Source organism: Paramormyrops kingsleyae, chromosome 1, assembly GCF_048594095.1.
Source record: "Paramormyrops kingsleyae isolate MSU_618 chromosome 1, PKINGS_0.4, whole genome shotgun sequence".
Taxonomy (NCBI): Eukaryota; Metazoa; Chordata; class Actinopteri; order Osteoglossiformes; family Mormyridae; genus Paramormyrops; species Paramormyrops kingsleyae.
In genome coordinates this window covers 73,812,445-73,838,225 of record NC_132797.1, presented here as the reverse complement: position 1 = coordinate 73,838,225, position 25,781 = coordinate 73,812,445, and the positions used below count along the sequence as shown (strand labels likewise).

The window sequence follows — 25,781 nt, the reverse complement described above, 5'->3', positions numbered from 1 at the left end:
TGATTTGTTGTCCTTTGCAGATTTTGATATTATATTACTTGATTGCAAGTCTAATTAACTGATTAGCTGCTCAACAGAAGGATTATTTATTCTTTTTGTCTCTCTATCAGTCTTAACAACCAGGAAAAACTTGGATGCAGTATTTTTTATAGAGCTTAACAGCTTAATTTCTGCCTCTTCAGCCTGATCCAGGAATACAAAGATAGCGGATGACACCTTAGTGAGAAATGCAAATTGAGTTTCTGAGGAACAAATATCTCCTCGTAAATTAGCCACTGTCAGAGGTTCTCGGAAGATATCAAGATTTTTGTTACCACAGGGAAGGTACCAAGTAATTTCAACCAAACCATCAGCGATGTACCTATGTACGTTTCCAGCCTCCATGTCAATGTGTGTGAAGATGTTGTGCATTTGCTGAGCTTTGCTCATGATCTCATTGAGAAGCTGGGACTTGGGCAGGCTGCATTCACGTAGCCTGACAAAGGAGATGAATGGCATGCTGACATTGACAATACTGTCCTCCTCAAATCCTTTTGTGTCCAATAGGTAATGGGGACGCCACTCTTTCCGGATGTCCAGCATGGCCCAGAGCATCAGCGTGCACTGGGATCCACTGCCTGGGGGTAGTAGAAGGGGCAGGGCAAACTGACACATTGACATCTTTAGCATCATTGCCTGCTGAAGGAAGCTGTCCGCGCAGTGGAAGAGCACAGTGACGAGGTCCAGAGGATTCACTGTGTCGCTTTCCCCATCATCATCGTCATCGTCGTCTTCTGTTTGAGCCACGATGCTTCGGCATTCAGCATTGAGCATCATCAGCCGCTTCAGGAAGCGCATGGGCAGAGCCCTCCCTGAGTCTGACGCTGCATCTGTACTGGAGTCACTGGTGATCTTCAGTAGACACTGGAGAGACAACTTGTTGGGATAGTATTTCTCCAGTCCAAGCTTGCATAGTATTTTCCTTAGATCATGCACTTTACGTGCCACTGAAACGAAATGCAATGTCACAGACTAAGATAAATATAATGGCCAATTTATAAAACTGAATTTAAATAGCATAATACATGATTATACAATATAAATCCATCCTCACTTAGTTTTCCTTTATGCACTTAAAAATGTAAAAAAAAACTAAACATAAATTCAAGTTACAAACAGTGCTATCTTAATTCAAAATGCAGATGAATGATCAATTAGAATTAAGTACACCACACATACACAGTGCATTATCATAACCTTAAAAGATGGAAGGATGTAGTTACCGAAGCGCGGCCGGCTGGGCTGATCAGGGCTGTCCATCGTCCCTCCCTGCTTCAAATGCCGAATGCAGCTGCTACTGCTGTATTTATGACACAAAACTGAAAGTACGCGGCGGAGTTATCTTTAGCGTCAATCTTTAATCTGTAGACCAATCTGCTTATAAAACCAACTTTAAAAGATAAGTGGCCATACAGTCATGGACAATAAGAATTATCAGAAGACATTTAAATCCTATTATGAGGTTCAGCCCAATTTTGTACCATGCAAAATATATCCTTATCTTAAAATTATATATTGAACAATTTATTCATTCAGTTTTCTATTAGCAGAACGACACACAAATTTAGGTCTGTTTTCACTTGGTCCAAATCCATTTCTGCAAATGCTTTTAAAGAATACCCTGTATATTGATAACTTTTAAATATTTATTTTCAGAGGCTGGGACACATGTAGCACAGTGACACATGTAGCACAGTGACACATGTAGCACAGTGTTACATTGTTTGCAATATGTGTATTATTTCTGTGGATTAATATAAACTAAAATTGCATTGGTGGAAGTGTTTGCATCTGATGGCCTTTGTTTCCTGTTGTTTCATTTCTTGTATTATTTTGTGAGAACTTTACAGTTGCTTACGTGAATATATACATTTTATCTCAACGTATCTGCATCAGAGTTACATGTCATGGTTAAAAATTAGGTTATAATTCGTAATTTAGATTTTAAATCAGGTCTGCTTTATGCTCCCCTTGCTTATCTAGAGAGACCTTTAAGCAGAACAATAAAAATACTGACTGGTCAGAGATCTCTTCACTTTAGGATTTACTGTATGTACTGTAATAAAAGATGACTTCCTGATGAGAAAAGGTCTTTTTTAATAAATCTTTAACATTTGCATGTTAATCCTTGTTTGTAGGACAAATTTAATCACGTCGAATTTTAATCCTCACATACGTCATCATTACATTTCAAACATTTACACATTATGTGAATGTCACTATATTTTATTTTCATCCTGTGTTCATTTTTCCTAAATCTATAACCAGATTTTTGCAGCAAAAAGTGTTGCAAAATTATGTGGAACTTTCCGGGCGATTAATGGGACAGACGACTTCACCCAGTGTGCTCTGCACATGTGGGTTTGAATCCCACTTTGTTTTCCCCGAGTGGGGGCAGCATGTGGCTCAGTGGGCTAAGCCTTTTTGCTGGTGATCAGAAGGTTGCTGGTTTGAGCCCTGGCCTCAGCACCTCAGGGCCCTTGAACACGGCCCTCAAACCCCAGTTCCATGGGTGCCACAGCAGGTTGCTGCTACTTGTTGCCAAGCTGACATTCAATTTATCCCAAATGAAGCTAATGCAGGTGAAAAGAGAATTTCCCCATGGGGATCAATAAAGTATAATCATCATCATGCATGAGTTAAACATGCTATGAAATGACATTTAATGCTTTCTGGCAGGTATTGTGAGGTTATTATGTTAATGTGTGTAATTAATATGCAACCCTGATCAAGACAATCTGTTCTATGGATGGATGGATTGATAGATGGGTGAATTAAGGCCATTTTATTCTACAGTCATAATATGAGACATATAATAAGAGAGAGAGGCACAAGATGGGGCTTAGAACTTATAACCCTTTAACTAGTGTCTGTTGCATATTTCTGAAGATCATGTGTATTCAGTATGTAAAATATTTCCAGAAGAAAACCACGGAGCAGCCCCAGTCATCGACTTTAACGTGATTAACTTGCCCAACCAAGACCTGAGAATGTTGGACACCAGTTGCACAGTTTATTTTTATTTGCATTTCATTTCAGTTTTTTTGCATTGTGTTTAGGGAGGCATATACAAATCCATACCATTTACATACAGGATCATGACTAACTACTGAACAATGGAAAACGTGATTTATGAAGAGGTCTTTGATCAGAAGAGGCCTAATTTAATTGTTCCAGCCCTGCAGCCCATAATGATGCGGGTCTCCAGAAGCTTCAGCATGTCAACTTTGACCTAGAAGAGACACCACAATGTGCATATTAATATAACCGCTTGTGAAATGTCATGTATCCACCCCAAACAATGAACTCTGCAGGAGACACTGGATAGCAAGTTAATTCAAATGAACTTAATGAATAACTTCTTAGTGTTTTTAAGAAATGCATAAGAAGGAAGATAAACCATTGGAAGGACCCTTAAAAAATTCATTCAGAGTAAAGTTTGTTTGACTTAACATTTTCAGCAGTTACTATACTTCTGGCACCAGGTGGCGCTCTCTCACCTCTGGGATGTCAACCATCCTCCTCAGCTTCTGGTCCCTCCAGTTCCAGTCAAGCACCACATACTTCAAGGCATCCAGGGTCAACCCATCTGTGATCAGGGAGGGAGTCTCACATGAAGGTCACATGACCAGGCCTGGAGCCATTATTTTTGTAGTGGCAGAGCATCTAAATATTACCGCTGTAATTCTCAGTGCTACTTATTAAGTAAATTATTTGGCCTGAACCTCTGCAGGAAACTACTGCAATAACGAGAACCTTCTGTATGTATGCTTCTTTCGTACCACCAGGGGGCAGAGTGGCACACATTTGATCAGTTCCGGAGGTTAAATAGATAGCACTGATATTAATTTTATCCCAAATTAATGACAAACAGTGTATACTTTATTGCATTTTCCTCTCTGTGTCACGCAGTAATGCAGACCCCCCCCCCCCCTTCCCCGTGCTCCCCCCAGTGGTTAACAGCAAGTAAATGTGACCCCTTGCCTTTTTCAATGAGCGCTTTTATTCTCCCTGGCGTTCCCACTCCGATGTGTGCCACCCCCTTTGCCAGCAGCTTCATCTGCTCCTCCACCTGAGGGGGGGGGGGGGGGAATTAGCGGCGTTACACAGCAGACCTCCATTCATCACACACAGACTAAATCTGCTCCTTTGCAAAACTGTTTTCAGGTGTGCTGAAGTAAATCTAATCACTGGAGCTCTGGACTGTGGCACTGCTTACTGGAATTCACTGGAGCTCTGGCACTACAAGAACATACATATCTAGCTCAAACATTTGAGCTGCTGGGGCGGTGTGGTTGGCTCCATAAAAAGCAGTGTGGCCTCACACCTTCGGGCTTGTGGGTTTATTCCTGCATATTTGTGTTTCCTCCCACAGACTAAAGACAGGCAGAGAATTCCATCTGAATTGCCTGCAGCATTTGAGTTGCTGTCTTGTGATGGGTCAGTATCCCACCGTTTTTGGGATAGACTTCAGGCTCACCGTGACTTTGTACAAGACAGAAGGTTATGGAACATGCTTTGGATAAGAGTTAATCAGCAACAAAAAATATCTAATTTTAGACCAAGAAAAAGAGCACAAGAACTTCAGCAGAAAGCTGCGGCATTGCTCACCTTTATGTGCTTTGCAAATAATTTAAGAACTTTTCCTTCTCCTTTAAAAGCCGTCAGCTGCCTAACAAGAGGAGGAATGTGAGCTGAAGTCAGTATTTTCCTTGTGTACAAGTACATTTTCATTGCATTCATACTTCAGATCGTGACTGAATAACAGTCCTCTGTCACTCACTTGATGAGCTCGATAGTGCGAAGGGCTGAGCTACAGATTATCAGCAGGACGACAGATCTCTTAATTGCGTGGTTCTTCTGCACTTTGGCCCATTTTGGACAAACTGAAACATAATGTGAAACCAAAACAAGGTCATCTAGCAATTTGCAGGAAGAAATTTATCTCATCTACAGTTTATCCAAAGTGTAAAGTAATAAACCCTCTTATTGACAAACCCACAATGATTCACTAATCATATCAACAGTGATTTGGCCAAAAAATAGCGAAACCTATAAGATACAGGCAGAAAAATGGCCGCAGAAGATGGATTAAGCATTCCCCAGATACAAGGAGCCCAGCTGTGTTCCTGGAAGGCTGTGGGCATCAGGTAACTTACTAACCAGGGTTGGGCTTCTGTCACATGAGGCACAGTTACCAGACGCCAGGCACTTACTTTCCTTAAGGTAGGAGGACAGGGAGTGTGAAAGGTCATTTCTGGCCAAGAAGCAGGAATCTGGCATGAGAAGCGAGATGAAGGTCACAGATGAAGGGGAACTTAGGATTCACCTGGATCATGCTTCAGCTTCCATTAAGCAGACGGCTGCATAGCTTTAGTATCAGTCACAAAAAGTTAAAAAGCTGAACCACTTTCATATTTGTGTGCTGCCTTCCAAAGGATTCTTGCCTGGACATTATTCCCTGGGGATGCCCTTAGAAACATACCTGGGAGCTGCAACTCCTCCAACTCAATGATGGAGAGCTTGTCGGCGTAGTGATCACGGAGAAGTTCCTGAAGATCGGCTGCACATCCTGGCTTGGGCTCAGATGCGGCCAAAGCATCGGTGATGTTCTTCTTCTACACAATACATGAAAGATCATGCGAGTTCAGAGGAACACGGTAATGGCCGGCTTCATCAGTGGCATGCACATTGAGTGCAGTTCCCCATTTATTCCTGCAGGTGTCAGTAAAAGCAGGGTTGTCTCCTCCATTTGGACAGTGCAGCTAAAACAGTTTTCTATGGGTTTTATGCATTGCTTTACCTTTCTCCTCTTCTTTGGCTTTTCAACACCTTTATCTTCAGCCGTGTCTTGCTTCTCCTGAGCAACGAAGCACTCCTTCTGTAAGAACATCTAGTGTAAAATGATAAAAGTCAATGCATGTTATGCAAATTTTAAACTAGGGTTTTTCATATACCTTCTTCTTCTTAGCCTTTGTTAACTTCACACTCTCAGTCTTCCTCTTCCTCGGTTTCTTCTCATCTGCAGCTTTCTCTGAGGGCTTCTCTTCTTCTCCCTCATAGGATGCATCTGTCAAAACGACAGGGTTATTTTTTTTCTCTGCGTTTCAGAGTCACGTCTCACTTCTGTCCACACGAGTGGACGAACACTGCCTCTGTACCTTCCATAGTTTCCACTTCAGCCACAAGTGTGTTGCAAAGGGTCCATATTAATACAACGGATGAACAGGTACTGTTTTGCTGCTACAGGATGATAATTTTCCAGCCATTTTTGTGATACAAGTTGTTCACACCTTTCCGTCACGGGTGCCCGTGTTCTGTAGCAGGATATCTGCATTTCCGCCCACTGCACCATCTGCTCCCAAATCAGAGCAAGGAAGTCGGGAATAAACGCATCAACATCATGGAATCATGTGGGCGAAAGCTGCCAGATTGGCTCTGGAACAAGGCCTTACAGCAGAGCCCTGAACCCCTCACCATGCAGGGCGGAGATAAGTGTTGCTTCAGTTCGTTTCACTCATGCTGAAGTGGACGGCAGGGGAGGTCATTGCCGACAGGGAGATGATATGACAGTAGGGGTGGCCAAGCATAACTGACAGCTATCTTTAAAACGGCCGACCCAAGCTCCAGGAACAGAAGGCTGCGGAGAATGCTGAATCATAAATACCTCTTCTTTTAATGAAAGCAGCCTCCTCCCCCCCACTCCCCCTGTGCTGTGAATCCAAGCTTAGTGACACTGAACTTTAGCACAGCAAAGGGTAGGAAAGTCCCGTGGATTTAATGCTGCGCTCCACACAGCCCAGGATCCTCCCCCAGCTGGCCTAGAGGGAGCTTGTACCCAATAAAGAACATGTTTCGTCGTTCCCCCATGAATGTCAGCTGGTTATGTTCCACCACTGCAATGTTCAACACCGTAAACCTTCCTGTCAGAGCCTGCAAGGCCACTAGACGCAGTGGAAAGGAATTCTGCTGTGTGCGGTGCAATTAAAATCGACGGGGGGAAATTAGCGAAAGAGAAAGTAGAGGAACCGGGGGAGATCCAGGGCAATACAACAAAACAAGGCATTCACTGAAAATGGATCTTATAAAATATGTAGTTTTGAATAAGTTTCCCGGAACTGAACTGGACAGTTCTGAAAGCATGCACAGAAATAAATCAATCAATCAACCAAATTTATTTATAAAGCACATTTAAAACAACTTCCATTAACCAAAGTGCTGTACAAGCATAGGAACAAGTCGATATATACTCTAAAATGTATATAGTTGATATACAGTTAGCATTAATACAATAAAATACCACAGGACCCAAAATGGAACCTTGAGGTACCCCACAGCCAAGAGGCGACACAGTGGAAGAATACTTCCCTAGCTGGACAGAGAAACTCCTGCCTGTCAGGTATGACTGGAACCATTAAAGAACTGACAAAGAAATCACAGCAGGATGAAGCAGACAGATTAATGTGTTTGGACTTCCCACACACCTCTTTTAAAATCGTGCAAGGGACTGAAAAGACCTGGACCATCTTTCTTGGCCATCCGAGTGTTTTGGGGTGGGAAGGAGATCCAGAGAGCCTGAGAAATAATTTTCTACAAGCACTGATGAGCAGCAGGGAGGGATAAAAAAAAAAAAAGGGGATTTAGCAGAGAGCCGCAGTGACAAACGGCAATGCGCGATCGCCAGTGGGCCAGCTTCTCATAAAAGGCCTTCAGTGCTGAGGCGGGCCCCAAGAAGGCGTTTACAACTGTTTGGATGATTACATTTCCATCTGAAGAAGCATGCAGCAGGGGAGCTGTTAAGAATGTCCCCATATCGCTGGGCGGGATATATCGCATCCGCTGCTTGAGTGCGGGAGAATCCTGTGGTAGGTTTGCCCACACTGCTGCCACACTTGTCCTCAGTTGTAAGTCTGAAAAGGTTCATGGCTTCCACAGCACCTACCAAAGCTCCCACAGCCCCACGAGCGAGACACACAGCCCTGAGTGGCAGCAACTCATGTCCCTGGAATCTCTCAGCTGCAAGCAGATGAATGCAGACCAAATCTCAGGAGCTGCTGATGGCTCCTGTGTCTATATCACTGATCGTTATACTCAGTAAAAAATAGGTAAAATATAACTATTACTAACAGAAGTGTCTTTAAAAGCAAAGGAACAAAAGAGTTTGATATACAGCAACCCAGACTGTGAACATAATAACACTGCAAGTCAGAACCTCATTTGACATCTAAAGACCAGTTATGGAGAATCCTCTCCGTAGAATCTTTATAATATTGGTGAACCACCCTGACTGAGACTGCAGTCTCCCTGGAAATCAGACCACGGTGTCCATGGAAACCAGTCTGTAACATTAAGTTCTCCTAGCATCTGACCGGAAAACTGATTCTTGCCACGCCCAGTGAGACATCTGCCTCGATGTCCCTTTCCTCACGGTTTTGGGAGCAGTCTAATTTGGGATGTTGTAGATCCCCCTCTTCCTTGGCCGGCTGCAGGTGGAGGTACGACAGGGTTGGGAATCAGCCTGCTATCGGAATAGCAGTTCCACTCTGGTGGGGGTGATGAGAGACAGGCGGGTGTGAACCCTGCACATTGCAACGGTGCCTGCTGAGCTGTGGCAGTCAAGGTTAGTTGAGAGACACTTGAGATTAGTGTCTGGTTTCCCTTGGGGGTGGGTGATCTGACTGAGGGGACCCTAACTCAGACACAGATAAACAACCACAACAAAAAAGCATGGTGCAGGAGATTGCTGCTTATCCTCAAGCTTTATCTTTAAATATCATTTTGGAATCATTGTTCTTGAGATGGAATGATGCTGGTCCAGAGCTGGTCCTGGAAGACCCTTCGCGTATTCTTAACTAGGAATGGTCGCTCATGCAGATGACTCTGTGTCCACGTCTTGGAATTCTTCCCATTCCGGTGACAGATTATATTCTGTAAGCCTGAAGATCAAAGCCCAGCTTGACCGAGGCAGTACAGTAATCCCTCATTCCCCCGTTGAGTGTTGAGCGAGGCGTAATGAAACTCCGCTAATCAACTGCCTATTGTAATTGCGGATGTCAGATAATTCCTCCAGTTTATTGCTGCACACAGCTTGTTCTTGTTGCAGTAGTCCTTTCAGTAATGGGCCATGATTCGCAGAGCAGCATACAATCTACACTGTGTATTGCTTCTGTTTTTTTTAAACTGGGAATTATTAATGCTGAAACACCAAAAGTAAGATGCACAGATTAAACATTTTGAACACAATATTTATATGGTAAATCAACAGCACAGGAAGCGATACCTAAAATGTAACCATGTGAGAAATTAGCTGGACTTTCAGCAGAGAAACGAGCTGCACTCTGTGTATCAAGATGCATCTCTTCCCCTGAAAAGGACAACAGGTGTCTGACAGCAGGGTCTCCATGACAACCGCGAGCTCATGACAAATACACTGGGAACACTGGGACAGAACTTGTCAGTTTAAATTTACATGGTATCTTTCTTGTAGGGATTATGAGGACTGCCTTGCAGTCCATTTTGCAAGGCTTTATATGCGTGACACTGGAGACAGGGGGGGGGGGGGAGCGTGGAGCGACATATGGCAACAGCTGTGACGTAGATATTGATGTAAATGCAGCTCATTCTGTCTTCTAAAGAAAATTCCACAGAGCAGACAGCCTGGGTACTTTCCAAAGGCTGAGCAGGGTCTTTGTGGACAAATGTGCAGAGGTATCTACAGAGCCTTATTCTGACATCACAGACGTGCCAAAGTCTTGTGTTCTTTTTATTGTATCTGAATATAATATAGAAGTAATATATAATACAATTACTTCTAAGATTTGGAGCGCAAGTAAATTTTACTGATGAGAATGAGTCTTGAAAGCAAAGCCACTTACTGCTTATATTGCTCACTGTTTTTATGCAAAATGCATTCGTGGTCCAGTACAAATATAACTGCCAAAACGTGCCAAAGTTAATGAAGAAAGACTCAGGAACACTGACATCCATAACAGACCTCAATCCAACTTTGTTCTCCCTTGTGCTGTGATGTTAGTTCATCATCATGACCCCATTTTTGGACAGTCAGACAACTGGTATGTGCTGTTGAAGCTCCAAAAGCAACCTCATGAAGACATGATGAAGATGTTTTCCACAGTACCTGATACTGCATCAGTATTCAGGAGCGGCTATTTATGCTGAACAAACACTCAGCAAACTAACTGGAAACACAAAACTACAAAAGCAAAGCTTGCCTTTCATTTTTTTTTTCAGTCTTTGAAGACATCTCCTTCCACATGCTGCAACCTGGCTGTAGCATGCTCTAGAGTCTAAGATTTAACTTCCGTTAAATTTTGGACTGCCATCAGTGAATATTTCTGTGTGAAGTGTACAAAGCAGCATCCGACTGATTTCGGCAGCGATCTAGAGATTTCTTTCTAATCACACGGACCAGGGTGAATACCAAATGAAACATATGTTCACTAATTCAGCTAACATCTCTATCGTTCCAGCAGTGCTGATCACATCTTCCATTGGATAGATACATCCCTATAGCATAGTATCCAAATACATAAAAGAGCATTAATATACAAGTAGCTCCATGAGATTTCGATTACTCGCTCAACCAATAGCAAATTGAAGGCTTGCCATTGGAATTGCATTTACGTACTTTTTCGGGGCCTGGGATAACCTCATCTGTCCCCGGTGTGTTTATAAATCCACAAAAGTCATGACTCCTACGGCTTTCCCGAGGACCACCTCCTCCACATTGAGGACCAGCGCTAATCTCCACCACCCCTCCTCCAAGAACAGCCAGTTTACTGCAGGTGTCCCTCACAATGCGAGAACCTGGCTAATCTGCTTGTGCCAATCACTGAAGTCAAGCGTGCAAAACGAGCACCATAATAAACATGAAACCTAGTAAACCTGTAACCTGCACTAGTACACACACACACACACGCACACACGCACACACACACACACACACGCGTGTACGTTTATATTCATATCTTTCTTTAGACTCTCCATTCATTTCTATGGCCATAACCCTAATCCCAAGACTGACGACCTTAACCCCCACCCAGCCCTAACCTTAACCATAAGTAGTTTTGTGGACTGAGAAGGTTGTCCCCACAATGTCAAAGTAACAGGTTTTTATCACATTGTGATAAAAATGTAATTTATTTTTTTAAATAATTTTTTCACATTTTTATGACACTCAGGCACACACACACACACACACACACAATCGTGTTGATTCACTCCGGAGCTGGTCCGCACTGTTCTCCTTACCCTTACTCACGTTTGCACAGATCCTCCTTCTTAGGTATCACGTCTCTCCCTGGGACAATTTCTTAATCCACAGGACCACTCACCAGCTCCATGGGGGTCACTCTCCTGACAGGACCATCTGCGTCGGGGGTGGGGGGGGGTGTAAGTGCCTGCTGGGGGCCGAAGGGTGAGCAGGTTAAATTTAGTGGCCCGGCTGATTTCTGCATGCCAGGTCCTGCTCCAGCAGCTCCCCCCCCCCCCCCCCGAGCCGCTTATCCCGTCCTCCGCTACACCGTTCTCTCTTTGCAGAGCTCTGTGACAGCCAGTAGCTCTAAGCACTCCCCCCCCCGCACCCCCACCCTCACCAGCACCTCCATCCCCCTCCCTGGCTGAGGCACGCTCCCACTTCAGAGATGACCGGCAGGAGGCCGGTGAGGACTGCTTCAACGCACTAGCCCCCCCCCCCCCCTCCCCCCACCCCATGGGCTCCAGATCGACCTGGACTCCACCAGACACACGCGCAGGCAGCGGGCTGGAGATAAAAACACATTACAAACACAGCTGGAGAGAAGGCAAAAGGCTGGGACCGTGGTACTGGATAATAATTCCTCTCCGCTGGCAGGAGACAAAGCTGCAGCAGGCTGGGATCGACTTCAACTGGGAGGTAGGCTACGTCTGACGCTGGGTCAGCTTCAGTGTGGTGCTGCTGGGGGGGCGTGGGGCTTTTTAATACATTGCTTCAATCGTTTTTTTTTTGCTTCGCCTTTTGCCGTATTTACTGCCCGATCTCTGTGCCGCACACGAGCCCCAAGGTGCAGGTTACCATAAGATTGCCGTGAAGGTTACTGCAGAACGTGGGTGTTAAACCCCTCGCTCGGCATCTGCAGGTCCTACTGAACTCCGCACGGAGGGACGAGCGCTCTGTTGCCGCAGAAACGCCTAGTCCTACGCAACGCACCTTCACGAATCCTGCCGTGCAAAATGAAATGAAGAACGACGTGTTCATTGAAATAACGCCGGTCGGCTGACTCACGTGGAGAGCTGCAAGGCGCGGAGCTTTTTACAGGATCATCAGCAGCAGATAAATAACAGGGTCCTTTAGAAGTACGTGTAGACGATGTACACATTGCCGCAAAGTCGGCCTATAGGAGCCCAGCGTCCCCCTCCCACTGATATGAGCTCTCCATGGGAGTTTCTGCCTCGGCCCTGGGCAGGGATCAGCAAACTAGACAACCCCCTGGTGGCACTCGTATAGCAACGGTGGTCTTAGCCGTCAACCACTTGCGGCCAACTCCAGGCCTATTTCTTTGCATGTTGATGGAGATTCTGAATGATGTTAGAGCCTCAAATACTTGAGTCACAAATACATGGACTTGAGTCTGCAGTACATAATCCCATGTCGGGAGAGGGCCTGAGCAGATGTCCCCACTATGCAAAGGGTAAACTTACTGCAGTCGTTTGACCTTTTCTATACGCATTATATATAAGGCACAACAGAGACATTTTTTATTGTATCACATGGTGCTTGGGTTAGGGGTATCCAGGGAGAGGCAGACTTAGCAGAGTATGTGCAAGCACCCGGACATTTACGGTGGCTTGAATGTTCTGCTGGAAGGTTTTCGTTGAGGGTTCTGGGACTCGTCTGCCATTTTCAGAATGGAAGCTGCACCACTCTGCTAATCAGCATTTTGTCTCCCCCAAGAGTCTGAAACGTACGTAAGAATCGTGCACTAGAACGCATCCAGCCACATTCTGAGCACTAAACGGACGAGCCAAGTGTATTACAGGATGGGAATCTAGCTGGGAGGTTTAAACACTGGAAAAAAACAAGAAAACTCAGCAAAGCAGCCCCCACGTGTCGCTGGTGTATTTCTGTAGCTGCCTGTGGACTTCTGCTCTCGATCCCTGTAATGCGCTTGGAAGTATCTCAGCTCTCAAGCTGTCATCGAACATTCCCTCACTGGTGTCCCCATTGCGAGCACCACACACTTTCGTCCGGCTGGAGAGAACAGGACAGGTGGACGGCTGGGATGACAGTTCTGTTCGCTCAGGATTCTTGGACCTGCCGTAACGCTGATTCTTCTCAATTCCCAACGTATTCTCTTGTAAATGCCGACAACCAGCAAAGCGAGCTTTCCTTTTTTACCCTCTGCACACCGTATTTTCCATATAATTTTGGCAATGGGGGTGCATGAGATGCACACTCTGTCCCCTCCAAAGCACATAAGTTTCCTTTTACATCAGGGATCCAGTTTCCTCACTGTGTGCCTTCCCAGGCTCTCGGAAAAGGCCACTATTTATACACAAACTTCTTAATGTGGTCTCTGTTTGCACAGACAACAGTCATTTTTTTTAATGACTTCTATACAGTTGTTCAGAAGGAGGAACTGTTCCCCAAGGCTTCCACGTTTCCATCTTCCATGGTGGAACATGCGAGATCTATTTCATGCTGCACTGGAACATCTCCAGCCTCCAACATCTAACAACCGGAGGTCAGTGGAGACATTGAGTGTGTTGGCTGATGGACGGATTAACAGCCAGTGTTAAAAAAACTCAGCGGCCCCCATCAGTGGAATCGAAGCTGGGCTTTGGCACTGCTGGGGGGGGAAGGGGTGTGGTGTCCCACCATGGAATCATGAACACTGTCAGGGCAGCATCCTGACGTAGCCCCTCTCACCTGACGCCAAGCTGGATGTCCATATTCACCATTCGTTTTTAGACAAACGCTGCTGTACCTCAAGCAGACCACAAGTGCTGGCTGTCCTTCCTAAGCAGGGCACAAGTGCTGGCTGTCCTTCCTAAGCAGGCCACAAGTGCTGGCTGTCCTTCCTAAGCAGCCACAAGTGCTGGCTGTCCTTCCTAAGCAGGCCACAAGTGCTGGCTGTCCTTCCTAAGCAGGCCACAAGTGCTGGCTGTCCTTCCTAAGCAGGCCACAAGTGCTGGCTGTCCTTCCTAAGCAGGCCACAAGTGCTGGCTGTCCTTCCTAAGCAGGGCACAAGTGCTGGCTGTCCTTCTTAAGCAGGCCACAAGTGCTGGCTGTCCTTCCTAAGCAGGCCACAAGTGCTGGCTGTCCTTCCTAAGCAGCCACAAGTGCCGGCTGTCCTTCCTAAGCAGGCCACAAGTGCCGGCTGTCCTTCCTAAGCAGGGCACAAGTGCCGGCTGTCCTTCCTAAGCAGGGCACAAGTGCTGGCTGTCCTTCCTAAGCAGGCCACAAGTGCTGGCTGTCCTTCCTAAGCAGGCCACAAGTCCCTGCGCCAGTTACAGTTCTCTGGGTCCATTCATTTCACCTGACCTAAGCAGGAAATACATTCTTGTCCTTCGCCAGTGACTGTGTTCAATAATTCCAATCAAAGACATCGCTGTACTTCCTGTTAACCTTTGGGCCAATCGCAGCCTTTTCTGTGAGAACCTGTGAGAGATTGACTTCAAGGTCCGTTATAAACGTGAAGCTTGACGGTGGTCGATCACGGGCCGCGGGGTCAACGTATCGCTCGGCTGGACCTTCCCGGTAAGGTCAGCAGTCACAGGGTGATAATTGGCAAAGAAAATCCCCTTTGCTGCCCCCCCCCCCACCAAAAAAAAAACTGGGCCTGCTGATATCAGCATGCTAAAAGTGACGAGGGCTTAGCATGTCGGACCCTTTCCACGCTCACATTCATTAAATGACAGAGGTGATTATCAAGCTATTTTCCACCCTTGGTGGAATCTCACCATGGCCTAATTTAAGCCCGCCGTGGCATTTACACTGCTCGTCGCTGGGACAACGGGTGGGGGGCACAGGGCGTGCTGTAGGGTTGAGTGGGTCCATTCACATGACACGACATGATTTACAAGGTATCGGCTTAATGCCCATTCCTCAACCTTGCGACTAAGCCGATGGTTCTGCAGAAACAAGAACAATTCCACCTGCTTCTAACAACCTTTCGGACGCTTGGCCCAAAGCAATCAATGAACCATGTGACGACAAGACAACAGTGTGATTCGACCTGAAAGCAGAACATTATGCAGAGGCGACTCTTGGAACTTCTAAGGTTGGGTGCATATAAGGGGACAACATTCTCATTGGCTGATGATATGTTTCGAATCAGTGAGTGACAAGGGAGGGCACATTTCGGAGGCCAATCAGCTTTCAGCTGGGGCTGGTATGCACCCCTGCAAACAGAAGGAAACAATTTACGAAACAAGTGCAAAAAATTATTACAATGCCCATAGTACTCTTCTGAGCCAGTGGGGGAACGACTCCCTGTTGTAATTTGAGCATCGCCACTGGTAAATGGAATCAACGAGACATTTTTCTATAGATAATCGTTTTTTAGCCCTGTGTCTATTGATTGACCGTGTGATGGCAGATCTTCCCCGTGAACCCCAACAGCTGCTCAGAGCTCGGTTGGTTAGAAGTTCTCCCATTCAGCTTGGTGCTGGAGGCCTTCCGCCCACACCGGCCTGGGGACAGGTTGTTCCCCAAGGGGAGTGCTTCGGTTTCTGCTGACAGATGGAAGTCTGTCCTGGCCTGTCTGCCCCCTGGACCAGGAAGCCCCATCATAACCCTAACCCCCCAACCTCCAGCATCTGTGTGACTGTCTCCATAACCAAGCAGTTCAATCCTTCAGCGGAAGCTCTTTATCGCTGCAAAGATCACGCATATTACTTTGATTAAAGGTACCAGTGTAACTTGATGGATTGGCTCGTTTAATTACAATTTTCTGCTCCTGCAGCAAACATGCTTCCAAGTGTTAAAAAAAAAAAGAAAAGAAGTAATTCAGAGCCTAGCAATTTGCAACGCCTAAGAGGAAACATCCTGACTATTTATTGCGGGCCAACTAAACCAAACCCAAACCCAAGAGTGGAGCTGCTTAGCAACCTACTGGGAATTTAGTGCAGTTTGCCGGGGCCCGCCCTTAACTTCCGAGAGCAACCAGAACTCCGAACTCTTAGTCAACCTTTTTGCTAATCCCACTCAAAGTCAATGTTTAACATTGTGCCGGTATTCCAGCGTCTACCTCATATTACCTTTAAATTCACAGGCCAAAAAAAAAAGCCTGTTGTGGGCAGGCTAATGGGCTGCGGCTAATAGCCAAAAGGCCATTCTCGGGTTCGAGTCACACGAATGGAGCCATGCCAGGAGCCTGGGTGGCATGAAGGTGATCCTTGGAAAGCGGCGGAGCTGGCGTGATGCCCGGGTGTCACTCGGTCCGCCCTCCGGTACAGTCGGCCGTATCAGGTGGCCATAATTATAGCTGGGCAGCATGGATTACAGGGCAAACGTCCAAAATATAAGCAAGGCACATAAACGTGAGGCAGGAATGCAGCCGGCGGAGCGCGGGCACAGCGGGAACAGGCTTAATAAGGGCAAACCGCGAGGGTCCCCATCGCGTGGCCGCATCCACACCTGTCGCGCGGTGGTGTACAGCTGACACTGGGCCCTGCTAAGGTTCAGCTCTTTGAAGCAGGCAGGCAGGAAGAGGGGTTTGGACCAGAGACGATTCCAGGATGTGGGCCTTAGGGAGGCTGAGCCCTCCGAAGAAATACGGGCAGCCCGCAAGTTACGAATGAGATTTACGAAATTTGTAGGTAAGTCAGAGCAATAATGATACACGACACAATAATTACATAACAATAACAATGAAAATACGAGCGACTTCGAGCCGACGGATCGCTGAAGGCGCGCAATGTTCTCATGAGTATCACAAAGCAGTGTATGCGTTGGTTATTATGAAACACTGTATTTAGGTCTAATTTTGAATATTGGCAGTCTGTTCGCAAGTACGAGTTGTCAGATGTTCTAAACCTAGGGACTGTGTATGAAACACTCCCCCCCCCCCCCCATCCCCCATAAAGTTTGCTGAGCGGTGGGCTTGAAGTGTGTACAGAAATATAGGAAAAATCTATAAATGGTTTTAGAAAAATTATTTTCTGAGGCAAAAAAAATGTCACCCCCCCCCAAAAAAAAAAAGGGTTGCTTATATGTGAGACTCGAACCCTGGTCCTAGAGGTGTGAGGCAACAGTGCTAGTCACTGTACCACTGTGCCACCCCTACACACATATATAAAAATATAATATATATTAAAAAAAATTTGACAGACATCTCTCTTCTACAAAGCCCATCGTCATGGTGTTTTGGTGCTTTCAGAGACAGACAGATATACCCAAATATATGCAGGGATGCCCTGACACACATTTGAATTAAAAGTAAAGAAGGTCATCAAATAGAGGCAATAATTATACAAGCACCAGCAATGGAGAGAAAGGTTGAAGCTGGTTGTTCTCTGACAGAAAGAGGACGATGAGGCAGCGGTGAGACCTGCCCGAACGCCTTAGGGAGCAGCACATCTCTCCAGATGTCTGGAGCTGGACGTAGACGGTCAGGTCATTGTTAATGCATAACTCTGCAGAACTTCTCTTCACAAGGTCACCCTTGACCAGGGTGACAGGAATAAAAATGGGGAGGGGTGTGAAGTCACACACTAATCGTCTGTGGCTGTTTTTTTTTTTGGATGTTCGAGTCTTTATTTGTATTTTATTCTGTAGTGTAATTTGTCCTAAGCTCCTTGCTGTCATAATTTGCTGAGCCCTGCCACCTACTGGCCAACCTGCAAACTTGTCTGACCGAACAAAACAAAGCCTTTCAAACATGACGGAAGGAGGGTCGGCACAGTGACGCAGTGGCCAGTGCTACTGACACAGTGGCGCAGTGGCCAGTGCTACTGCCTCACACCTCTGGGACTGGGACTCAAGCTCCCCCTCTGGCTCAGCATGTGTGGAGTTTGCAGGTTCTCCCCATGTCATCATGGGATTTCCTCCAGTTCCACCCCCCCAGTGCAAAAAGGTGCTCATTGGTGTGAATGGTGTGTGTGCCATGCAATGGGTTGGCACTACATCCAGGCCCTACCCTGTGCCCGTAGGCACCAGACCCCTGGAACCCAACACAGGGCAAGCAGGTACAGAAAACAGATTATGGAAGGAATATATTTCATCATTTTCAAATGATAGTATAACCTGGTTCAAAATGGTTAAAATATAAATGATTCTACAAAAAATGTTTTAAATGTCCCAGAAGACTGACGTCGTCTGCTTCCTTCACAATTTCATATTGCATTTGGTTACTGTTCTCTTCATCAACACGACTGACTGTTTATCCAGAGTCTGACAAAATGAAGAGCCAAAACGAATAAAGGCAAAGATCAGTTTAGACTAAGTGCAAACAGCACAGACACTTAGGCCGCCTTCCTTAAGCTTAACTGCTTCTGGAGTTTTCCGTGAACCTGCCTGGAGATCCGTCTTGTAAACGTATAATGAAACGTTTACCAACAACGAAACCATTAAGGTGACATCACAGTACAGCTGTTCCAGTCTCGGTTGCCAGACGGACCTTGACAGCCGGCGCCGAGCTCGATGTTGGTGTTTCGTGCTGTTGAAAGTTGCTGGTTCGTGTTTCTGTGCAGTTTGGACAGCATTCCATTAGAAGGAGTGTATTTAGGAGGCAGTCCTTACAGACTTCTGACAGATAAAGCGCAGGTATGGGTGATCTGTGCTTGTGAGCAAACGGGAGGTTGATCATCATGCGACATGCGGGTTTCGGAAGATGGCGGATAAACCTCACAGTGTTAGGTCTTCTCACAGTTTTTACTCTGCGGTACTGGGGGCACTGCCAGTCGTTATGGCCAAAGCAGACTGGGAGTCCCAGTGACGCAGAACCCACACTGGCAGCCTCAAGTGCTTCCTGTAACATCGACAGGGAAACCCACACCCCAGGCACTGGAAGATCTTTATTCTGTTCCCAAACTCAGAACACAACACTTGCCTAAAGCCCTCCAAGAGGCTTCTAGCACATCCCCAAGTTACTGACCATATCTCATACACCATCACCCCCCAAAATTAGTATGTATAGGTGCACTGTAAAGGTGCACACCTACACTCCTCCTCCCCTGTGCACCAGAGCAGGGTGCCACATGGAAACCTCACTCCGGCGTGAGCCGGGCACGACGAGTTAGCGGGCGGCTGCTAGGGGGATGCCGGCCTTCACAGTCAAGCATGAAATCTCCCCAGCTAAGCTCGCTCTACATGTATCCCCACCCCTCCCTGTCCCCCACAATTTGGCAGAGAACATGGATGCCAACCGCGATCAGTTTATGTTCCACACGGTAGGAGAACCTTTCCTGAGAAACCAGACCTGCTGCAGGTTCCTGATGTCCTTTTTAATTAATCGTTTAATTGACCGTACAATTTCCCTTTGAGCGTATGGAAACAGCTGTACATTGTTTCGGCAAATTCACAGTCTTCTGGTACTTTTCCCTGCCCCCGTTTGGGGCACACTTGAGCTAATGTCTGGGTTATTAAATCACCGCCGCCATGTGTCCCAGTGACTGTGCTGGACCTCAGTGCACTCTGGGGACCCAGAAGGTCATGCTGTCTCGGGGCGGAATCACCTGCATGTGTGGGCTCGCTGCGCAGAGCAAGGGGATTACGTAACAAGTCTGAAGTGGGGAAGATGGCAGGGTGCGGGGATGTGTGTGCTCACGAGTGTGCTTCATTATCCTGAATAACTGTGGGAAGCACAGACAGTGATGCACAGAACACTGGATGTCTGAGATACGTGACTCAAAAATGAATGAATAAATAAATAAAACCGCTAAAATTTATTTAAAAATTTATTTCGACACCATAAAACAAATATCTTTAAAATGGCGACATCTTAAGCAGGGGGGGTTAAGTGAAGCATCACGGGTGTCCAGTGTGAGTGACTCCCAGAGTCTGATCAGGCCATGATGTCATTGTTTCCAAGAGGGCTGCCTGAAGCGGCAGAGCAAGTCAGAGCGAGTCAGAGCGACCCTGTAACCACCCCCCCCCCCATCAAAAAAGAAAGCACAAACACAGGAACCAACATTGTTTTTCTGTCCCTCTTGTGGAGCGCTAACAGTCACTGGACCGAGACACACCACCCCCATTCTGCTTTGGGAAACTGCAGTGTGTCTGACTTCAGTCCTGTGGAATTCCCAAATTGGGCTTATGTTGCTTCAGCTTCAGCGTAAGGCAGCGGGGTGCCTCGAGAAGGCTTAACGGCACGCGGGGTCAGTCCCGGAAGGGGACCGCAATCGCTAGCGAACGCCCTCCATCGCCATGGTGACCTGACAGTGGTTTGTAAACAATATACTCCTCAAGAGAGAGGAAGGGCCGACAACAAGGCATCAAGCACAGCTTACACTGTCCAAAACAAGCTACATGGATGATATTTATTTATCTCCCTTCTTGTCATCATTTCTGCTGCTGTGTGTCTCTAAGTCATGCTTAGTCAACAATGGCACCTCTAGTCCTCTTCAGCTTTCATGGGATCTTACAGCATTATTTTATGAGGAAGGAGGAGGGACAGTGGTAATGGGGTAAGGAGGATTGTAAATGTGTAATTTTCTTAGCATGGATGAATACCTGTGTCCTCAGACAGCTAGATGGACTCGCCGACCTTTAGAAGTCTTAGGTAAAGCCTCAGTAAATATCAGCTCATGAAGAAACAGCAGGGTCTTGTGGGCAGGAGATGTCCAAGCCGGGACAGAACGGCGGCACCCAGCTCTGGGAGAGGCGTGAAAACCGCAGCACGTCAGCCGATGGCATTTCTGCGGCCAGGTGAAATAGTTTCCAGGGTGGAAGCAAACAGTGCTGACGAAAGTGTCACACGGTCTCACAGGGCAGGGGGGGGCAACCACAGCAGCTAAGCAACCACTTACGCAAAAGGCAGCACTCAGCTTTGTCCACAGGACCCCCAAAGCCAGACTCCTGGTACAACTGGAAATGTGCTGAAAGACTATGTTACGTTTAAGCTAAACTCAGTGCTGCAGAAGTTCTGTCGGGGGAAAAAAAGAAAAACTCAAGTAGTGGTTACATAAATCCAGCACAAAGAGGCCCGACACTGAACCGTAACCAGTTACATACCACTAGACTGTCCCCACTTCCCCTCCCCCGTGGATAAGAGTGGAAAAACTATCTCGAGAGGCCTGTGTTTCCTCACGTAAAAGAGCAGCTTTGATTCTGCTGTAACATCTGCTCACATCACACTACAATCTCAGTCTTCCATTCATTTATCTGATGCAGGACAACGTTCCAAAAATAAAACCTGACATGGATAGCAATGGCTGTTCTCCCCTCTGCAGATAGCTAGGCTCTTACAATTAGATACCATTAGCTACTAAAGCAATTAAGGGTTTAATTACATTGCTAAAGGGGGAATCATGGAGCCCATTTCCGAGTTCTTAAACACCTGCTGTCCTCATGATTAAACATGATTTTGATGTTGCTGTTTTTATTTCATAGCTTATTTAGAGAGACTTGAGTCGTGATTGACAATTATACTCAGTTATATGAACTCATGATTTCACTAAATGAGTTTAATCCAGGTTAAAGCGTCTTAGGGCTGAAGCCACTGGACGTCTGTTTGTGTCCATATTGCTATCTGCTAGCCCACCAAGCTATGCTTGATCTAATTTCCTCCCTAACACTTGTAATTAGTTGAATATGCTGTGGGACTTAGCTTTCATGCACAACTACGCACGAGCTGAACCTCTGTGATGACTAGCACTTGCCACAGGCTTTGTCTGAGGCAGAACTCGAATCCGGTTCCTTCTCTGTGCCCCATAAATCTGTCCAGGCAGGAAGATCGCCCACTCAAGGCCACTCCTGGGGGCTCTAGAGGAGCCCCCTCCTTTCAGCACCACCTGCTCACTCCGAGCAAAGCCATTGGATCAGCCCGGGCCATGTGCTCTTTGGCGAGTGCTACACAAACACACCGTGCCTCTTCCTTCGCCGACAGATTTATACGTTCTCGGCACCGGCGGATGTCATGTGACGTATGTTCCACACCGATGATCTCAGCATCTGTCTCCTTTTGACCTGACCACCCGAGGGCCATCTAAGAGCCCCCCAGAGCCCTCAAACTTTGCTGTTCTTTGCAGGCACATGCGTGTACGTATGTGTGTGTCCATGTGTGCTGACATGCATTCTCAAGTGTTCCTGCAGTGTCTGGGGTCCGTATGAAGAGACAGGATGAATTTGCGGGCCGCAGTGCTCTGCTGAGTACCAGTGGGTCACGCCTGAGTACAAGGCAACGCCGACGGCAGTGAGATACATGTTGATAGGTATATATAATCGGGAGCTACTGCGATTGCAGTGAGATACATGTTGATAGGTATATATAATCGGGAGGCACTGCAATTGCAGTGAGCCTTTCAGCTAATGCACTGCTGCAAAAAAAGATGAATATCTGACAGCACTAAAACAGAATCACTCCACAGCCTTTATTTCAATCTCTGAGCACGCTGACAATTTTGGGGAAGACTACATGATCGGTATTTTTAAGGCCGTGACCGTAAGGAAATAGCCGATTAAGAAGCATCTTTATTTGTGGTTTTGCTCATGCAGTAGGTCACATGGAAGGTTGGTCACAGCACTGGCTTCAGTCCTGATGGGTCGTGACTGTAATAAAAGGAAAGCTGTTCTGTGACCTTCTAGGGGTTTGTTTCAGTGCTGTTTTCATTAAAAACGGGAGCAGGAATGGCTGATCCACGTCAGGCAGCAGCATTACAACATACCTTTGGCCTTCAAAGTAGTTACTGCTGTGTTACCAACATTGCTCTGATGTTGGCGTAGATCACACTGCCCTCCGTCAGTGGTCAGTGTGGAGGTAGACCAACGGCAGCTCGGAACATTTGGAGCAGTTTCTCATGTCTATCTCTCATATCTACATCCTTTATTACATGCTCTTCTCCGCTCCCTCTTCCTCCATTTCTCTTTTTCTCCGTCTATCCTTCTGTCTGTTCTTCTTTCCCCTTGTCAGGTAGCTGCCTCAGATCAGCGCGGCCTTTCGTCCCTAATGCTTCAGTCACATTAACAATGATCTGATGTCAGGCTTCAGGAATGCGAGGTTGTACTGGAACATGCAGTGTGTGTGTGTGTGTGTGTGTGTGTGGGGGGGGGGGGGGAGATTATGTTTATATTACATTGTGAGGACCAAATGTCCCCCACATTGTAATAAAAACCTGTTATTTCGATGCTGTGGGCAATTTTTCAGGTCCCCACAAAGATCTGTGAATGCAATCAAAAAACTAAAAATGACAATAGTCTTGTATTTTGTTGGGTTACTTATGATTAAGGTTAGGGCTGGATGGGGGTTAAGGTCATCATGTTGTGATTTGAGTTTACCCCATAGAAATGAATGGAGAGTCCCCACAAAGATATAATTACAAACCTGCGTGGGTGTGTGTGTGTGTGTGTGTGTCAGGACGTGGGGCTGGCAGTGAGCTCAGGGTAGCAGTGCAAACAGACCCTGGAGCACGGAACACACCTGCATCTTCACCGTCCAAACCTCTGGCTTTAAAAGCCCCATCCTGCCTGTAAAGGAACAGCAGAATACTTTACAAGACCCAACCCTGTATCCAGCGAAAGGCCCTCTGGACAGAGTGTGCTGCAGTTATCAAGGAATTATAGTGTCACACCTAGTGCTGTACTTTGTGTATTTTGCATAAAGCAGGTACAAAATATAAAGACATAATTCCTTCATGACCACTGGAGATATTTATCACTGGTAAAAAAAACAAAAAAAAACAACCAAAACCCACTACATGTGGTTAAGAGCTTTACCCGAGTGAGTATACGTCTCATAAAGAATTTTCAACAACGACGTTTAAAAATATGTAACATTAAATGTAAGGGAGAGATGTCATATCAGCCCACAATATCTGGACAGAAAAAGCTCAGCAGAGACTGTCTGGAAAATTGATCCACAGAGTATGTGAACTCAACACTAAAGCCTGCATTCTGGTAATCTTATTGTACATGCAACATATAATCCAATACAACTCCGGCCAGACGTGTAAAAAAACACACCACTTAAATCCCAGCAAGCTCCTGTGTCCTAGTTCTCAGTTTAAGAAAATGACCACATCAGACTCAATTTATACACTGGAGGCCACGCTGCACACCTTGAATTCTGCTCACAGGTCCGGTGGTCAACATCTTACGACTGTCCAGTGCTCGGCTTTAAACACCTGGTCTGGGGGTGGTCAACGTCTCATGAGAAACCCCAGAAGAGCAGCAGGCCACTGCTGCTACAGCGGCTGATTGTCCAGAAGGGGGTGCTATTCCTGCTGAAGTGAATAAGCTTAGGTATTGCCAGGGTCACAGCACTATAAAAGGTCTTGTCTTTAAAATTTCAAACAAAGCACAGTCCCATTATAGCACTTGAAGTCAGCATGACCTTTCATGGAAAGTTCAACATGCGTGACCCTGCAAAGCCACCAAAAAAGGACTCAAATATAAGAGTTTATGGCCCAGATTACTAAACTACACTTCCTCTTACAAGGAAAATCAATAACACAGAATTGAGCAAGAGCAGAACGGACGTAATCTGGATTTCACTTTAAGCGAGCACATTTTAAATTAAAATGTAATTTTCATTTGTAACCACAAGTCAAGGTACAATTTAACTGTATAACATCTGAAGGCTTTTAGTGCTGCTAAACCACACCTATTGATCATAAGCAAGAACTGAGGTTAGATCCCTGCAAGGATTCCAGTTCCATAACAGGGAATGTGTTCCATTCCAATAGTGGGAGAAGCATATGGAAGTAACGGTATGGAAAAAAGCTCCGGAAATCTTCTGCTGACAAAGTTCTGCAGCAAAACCTTTTGTCTGCCCCAAAACACACTGGCGCTGGAATATCCAAGAAACCAATATCTACAGAGCAAAGCAGACGACCACCAATGTAGTCTAACGTCTAAGCAACACAGGGTTTCACTGCACAAAAAAGATTATTTAAAGCTACCAGCGATCTTCTCGGAGGTACCTAAACACCCTGGTTAATTTTGTCCCTGGAGTTTCTCTGTTGTGGGGTTTGAAACTGGACCTTAAAATGTCAGATGTTATTGGCGGCAATGTTTCAAAGAGCGATACAGGCCAAAACTCCCAAAAGCCAGTGGGACGCATAACCATCATACAGAATTTTCCTCATCGTTATTGTGCCATTCAAGTCCCCTGAGCTGATGTCACTAAAAAGGTCCTTCTGTTTGCTTGATTACAGATTTAACAAATTGCCTTGAAGGGTCTTATCTGACTAAGCCTAAGCTGAGCCTATTAATAAAAACCTTGGCCAGAACTTGCATTAACATTAAAGAAACAAACCGGCACAAAAAAAATGAATGAATAAAACAAGTGGCGTATTCTGAAGTCCGTATTTACATGGGTTAGATGCAGACTGCCAGACAGCATAGTGTGTAGCAAGGGGGTCAATTAGGGGGCAACTCTGGCCAAGTCACTGGCTCCACAAAGTCCAGACTGCTGCTGTAGCGACAAGGTGCCAAGGAGAAGGAGACCACAAAAGCACGATTCAAAGAAAGTGAAGTTATTAGGCCTGACAGCAGGAAAACAGGCAAATCACAAGAAACAGGTGCAGAGTGGATGATCGGGACGAGTTGCGGGGACGCATGCTCCATTATGCATGAGTCCTGA

At 46.1% G+C, this 25,781-nt stretch overlaps 3 protein-coding genes across 13 annotated transcripts in view; 1 reads left to right on the top strand and 2 right to left on the bottom strand.

The window, feature by feature from the left end:
• Nucleotides 1–54: 54 nt before the first annotated feature.
• LOC111839646 (up-regulator of cell proliferation) lies at nucleotides 55–1,399 on the bottom strand. The gene is made up of 2 exons (XM_023803769.2): nucleotides 1,263–1,399; nucleotides 55–986 (listed from the first exon to the last, which is right to left on the bottom strand). The coding sequence occupies exons 1-2, from the start codon at nucleotides 1,297–1,299 to the stop codon at nucleotides 55–57; spliced, it is 969 nt and encodes a 322-aa protein (XP_023659537.2). The 5' UTR covers nucleotides 1,300–1,399.
• A 1,631-nt stretch (nucleotides 1,400–3,030) lies between these two features.
• cmss1 (cms1 ribosomal small subunit homolog) overlaps nucleotides 3,031–25,781 on the bottom strand; it is a 65,755-nt gene continuing 43,004 nt past the window's right edge. The window contains exons 1-10 of one of the 9 annotated variants that reach the window (XM_023804017.2): nucleotides 12,323–12,470; nucleotides 5,997–6,109; nucleotides 5,843–5,932; nucleotides 5,525–5,657; nucleotides 5,256–5,315; nucleotides 4,823–4,925; nucleotides 4,651–4,711; nucleotides 4,024–4,111; nucleotides 3,540–3,628; nucleotides 3,031–3,271 (exon numbers count right to left, since the gene is read on the bottom strand). In XM_023804017.2, the coding sequence (XP_023659785.1) occupies nucleotides 3,188–3,271; nucleotides 3,540–3,628; nucleotides 4,024–4,111; nucleotides 4,651–4,711; nucleotides 4,823–4,925; nucleotides 5,256–5,315; nucleotides 5,525–5,657; nucleotides 5,843–5,932; nucleotides 5,997–6,109; nucleotides 12,323–12,416 (915 nt within the window). In that variant the 5' untranslated portion in view covers nucleotides 12,417–12,470 and the 3' untranslated portion in view covers nucleotides 3,031–3,187. Of the gene's footprint in view, nucleotides 3,272–3,539; nucleotides 3,629–4,023; nucleotides 4,112–4,650; nucleotides 4,712–4,822; nucleotides 4,926–5,255; nucleotides 5,316–5,524; nucleotides 5,658–5,842; nucleotides 5,933–5,996; nucleotides 6,110–6,200; nucleotides 7,430–7,523; nucleotides 7,594–11,310; nucleotides 11,434–12,322; nucleotides 12,471–25,781 lie in introns of those variants that run through there. The other 8 variants (XM_023804088.2, XM_023804549.2, XM_072698808.1 and 5 more) reach the window with 8 other exon arrangements.
• The window catches only part of filip1l (filamin A interacting protein 1-like), a 63,177-nt gene continuing 49,174 nt past the window's right edge, over nucleotides 11,779–25,781 (top strand). For 2 of the 3 annotated variants that reach the window (XR_002837135.1, XM_023803533.2), the window contains exon 1: nucleotides 11,779–11,953. The gene's annotated coding sequence lies outside the window, so the exon portion shown is untranslated. Of the gene's footprint in view, nucleotides 11,954–16,844; nucleotides 16,861–25,781 lie in introns of those variants that run through there. The other variant, XM_023803627.2, reaches the window with a different exon arrangement.

Bases quoted from the DNA above. Each gene is read 5' to 3' on its own strand.
- LOC111839646 (XM_023803769.2), bottom strand. From the start codon at position 1,299: ATGGACAGCCCTGATCAGCCCAGCCGGCCGCGCTTCG. The intron at 987-1,262 runs GTAACTACATCC...ATTTCGTTTCAG, and splicing joins GCCCAGCCGGCCGCGCTTCG to TGGCACGTAAAGTGCATGAT.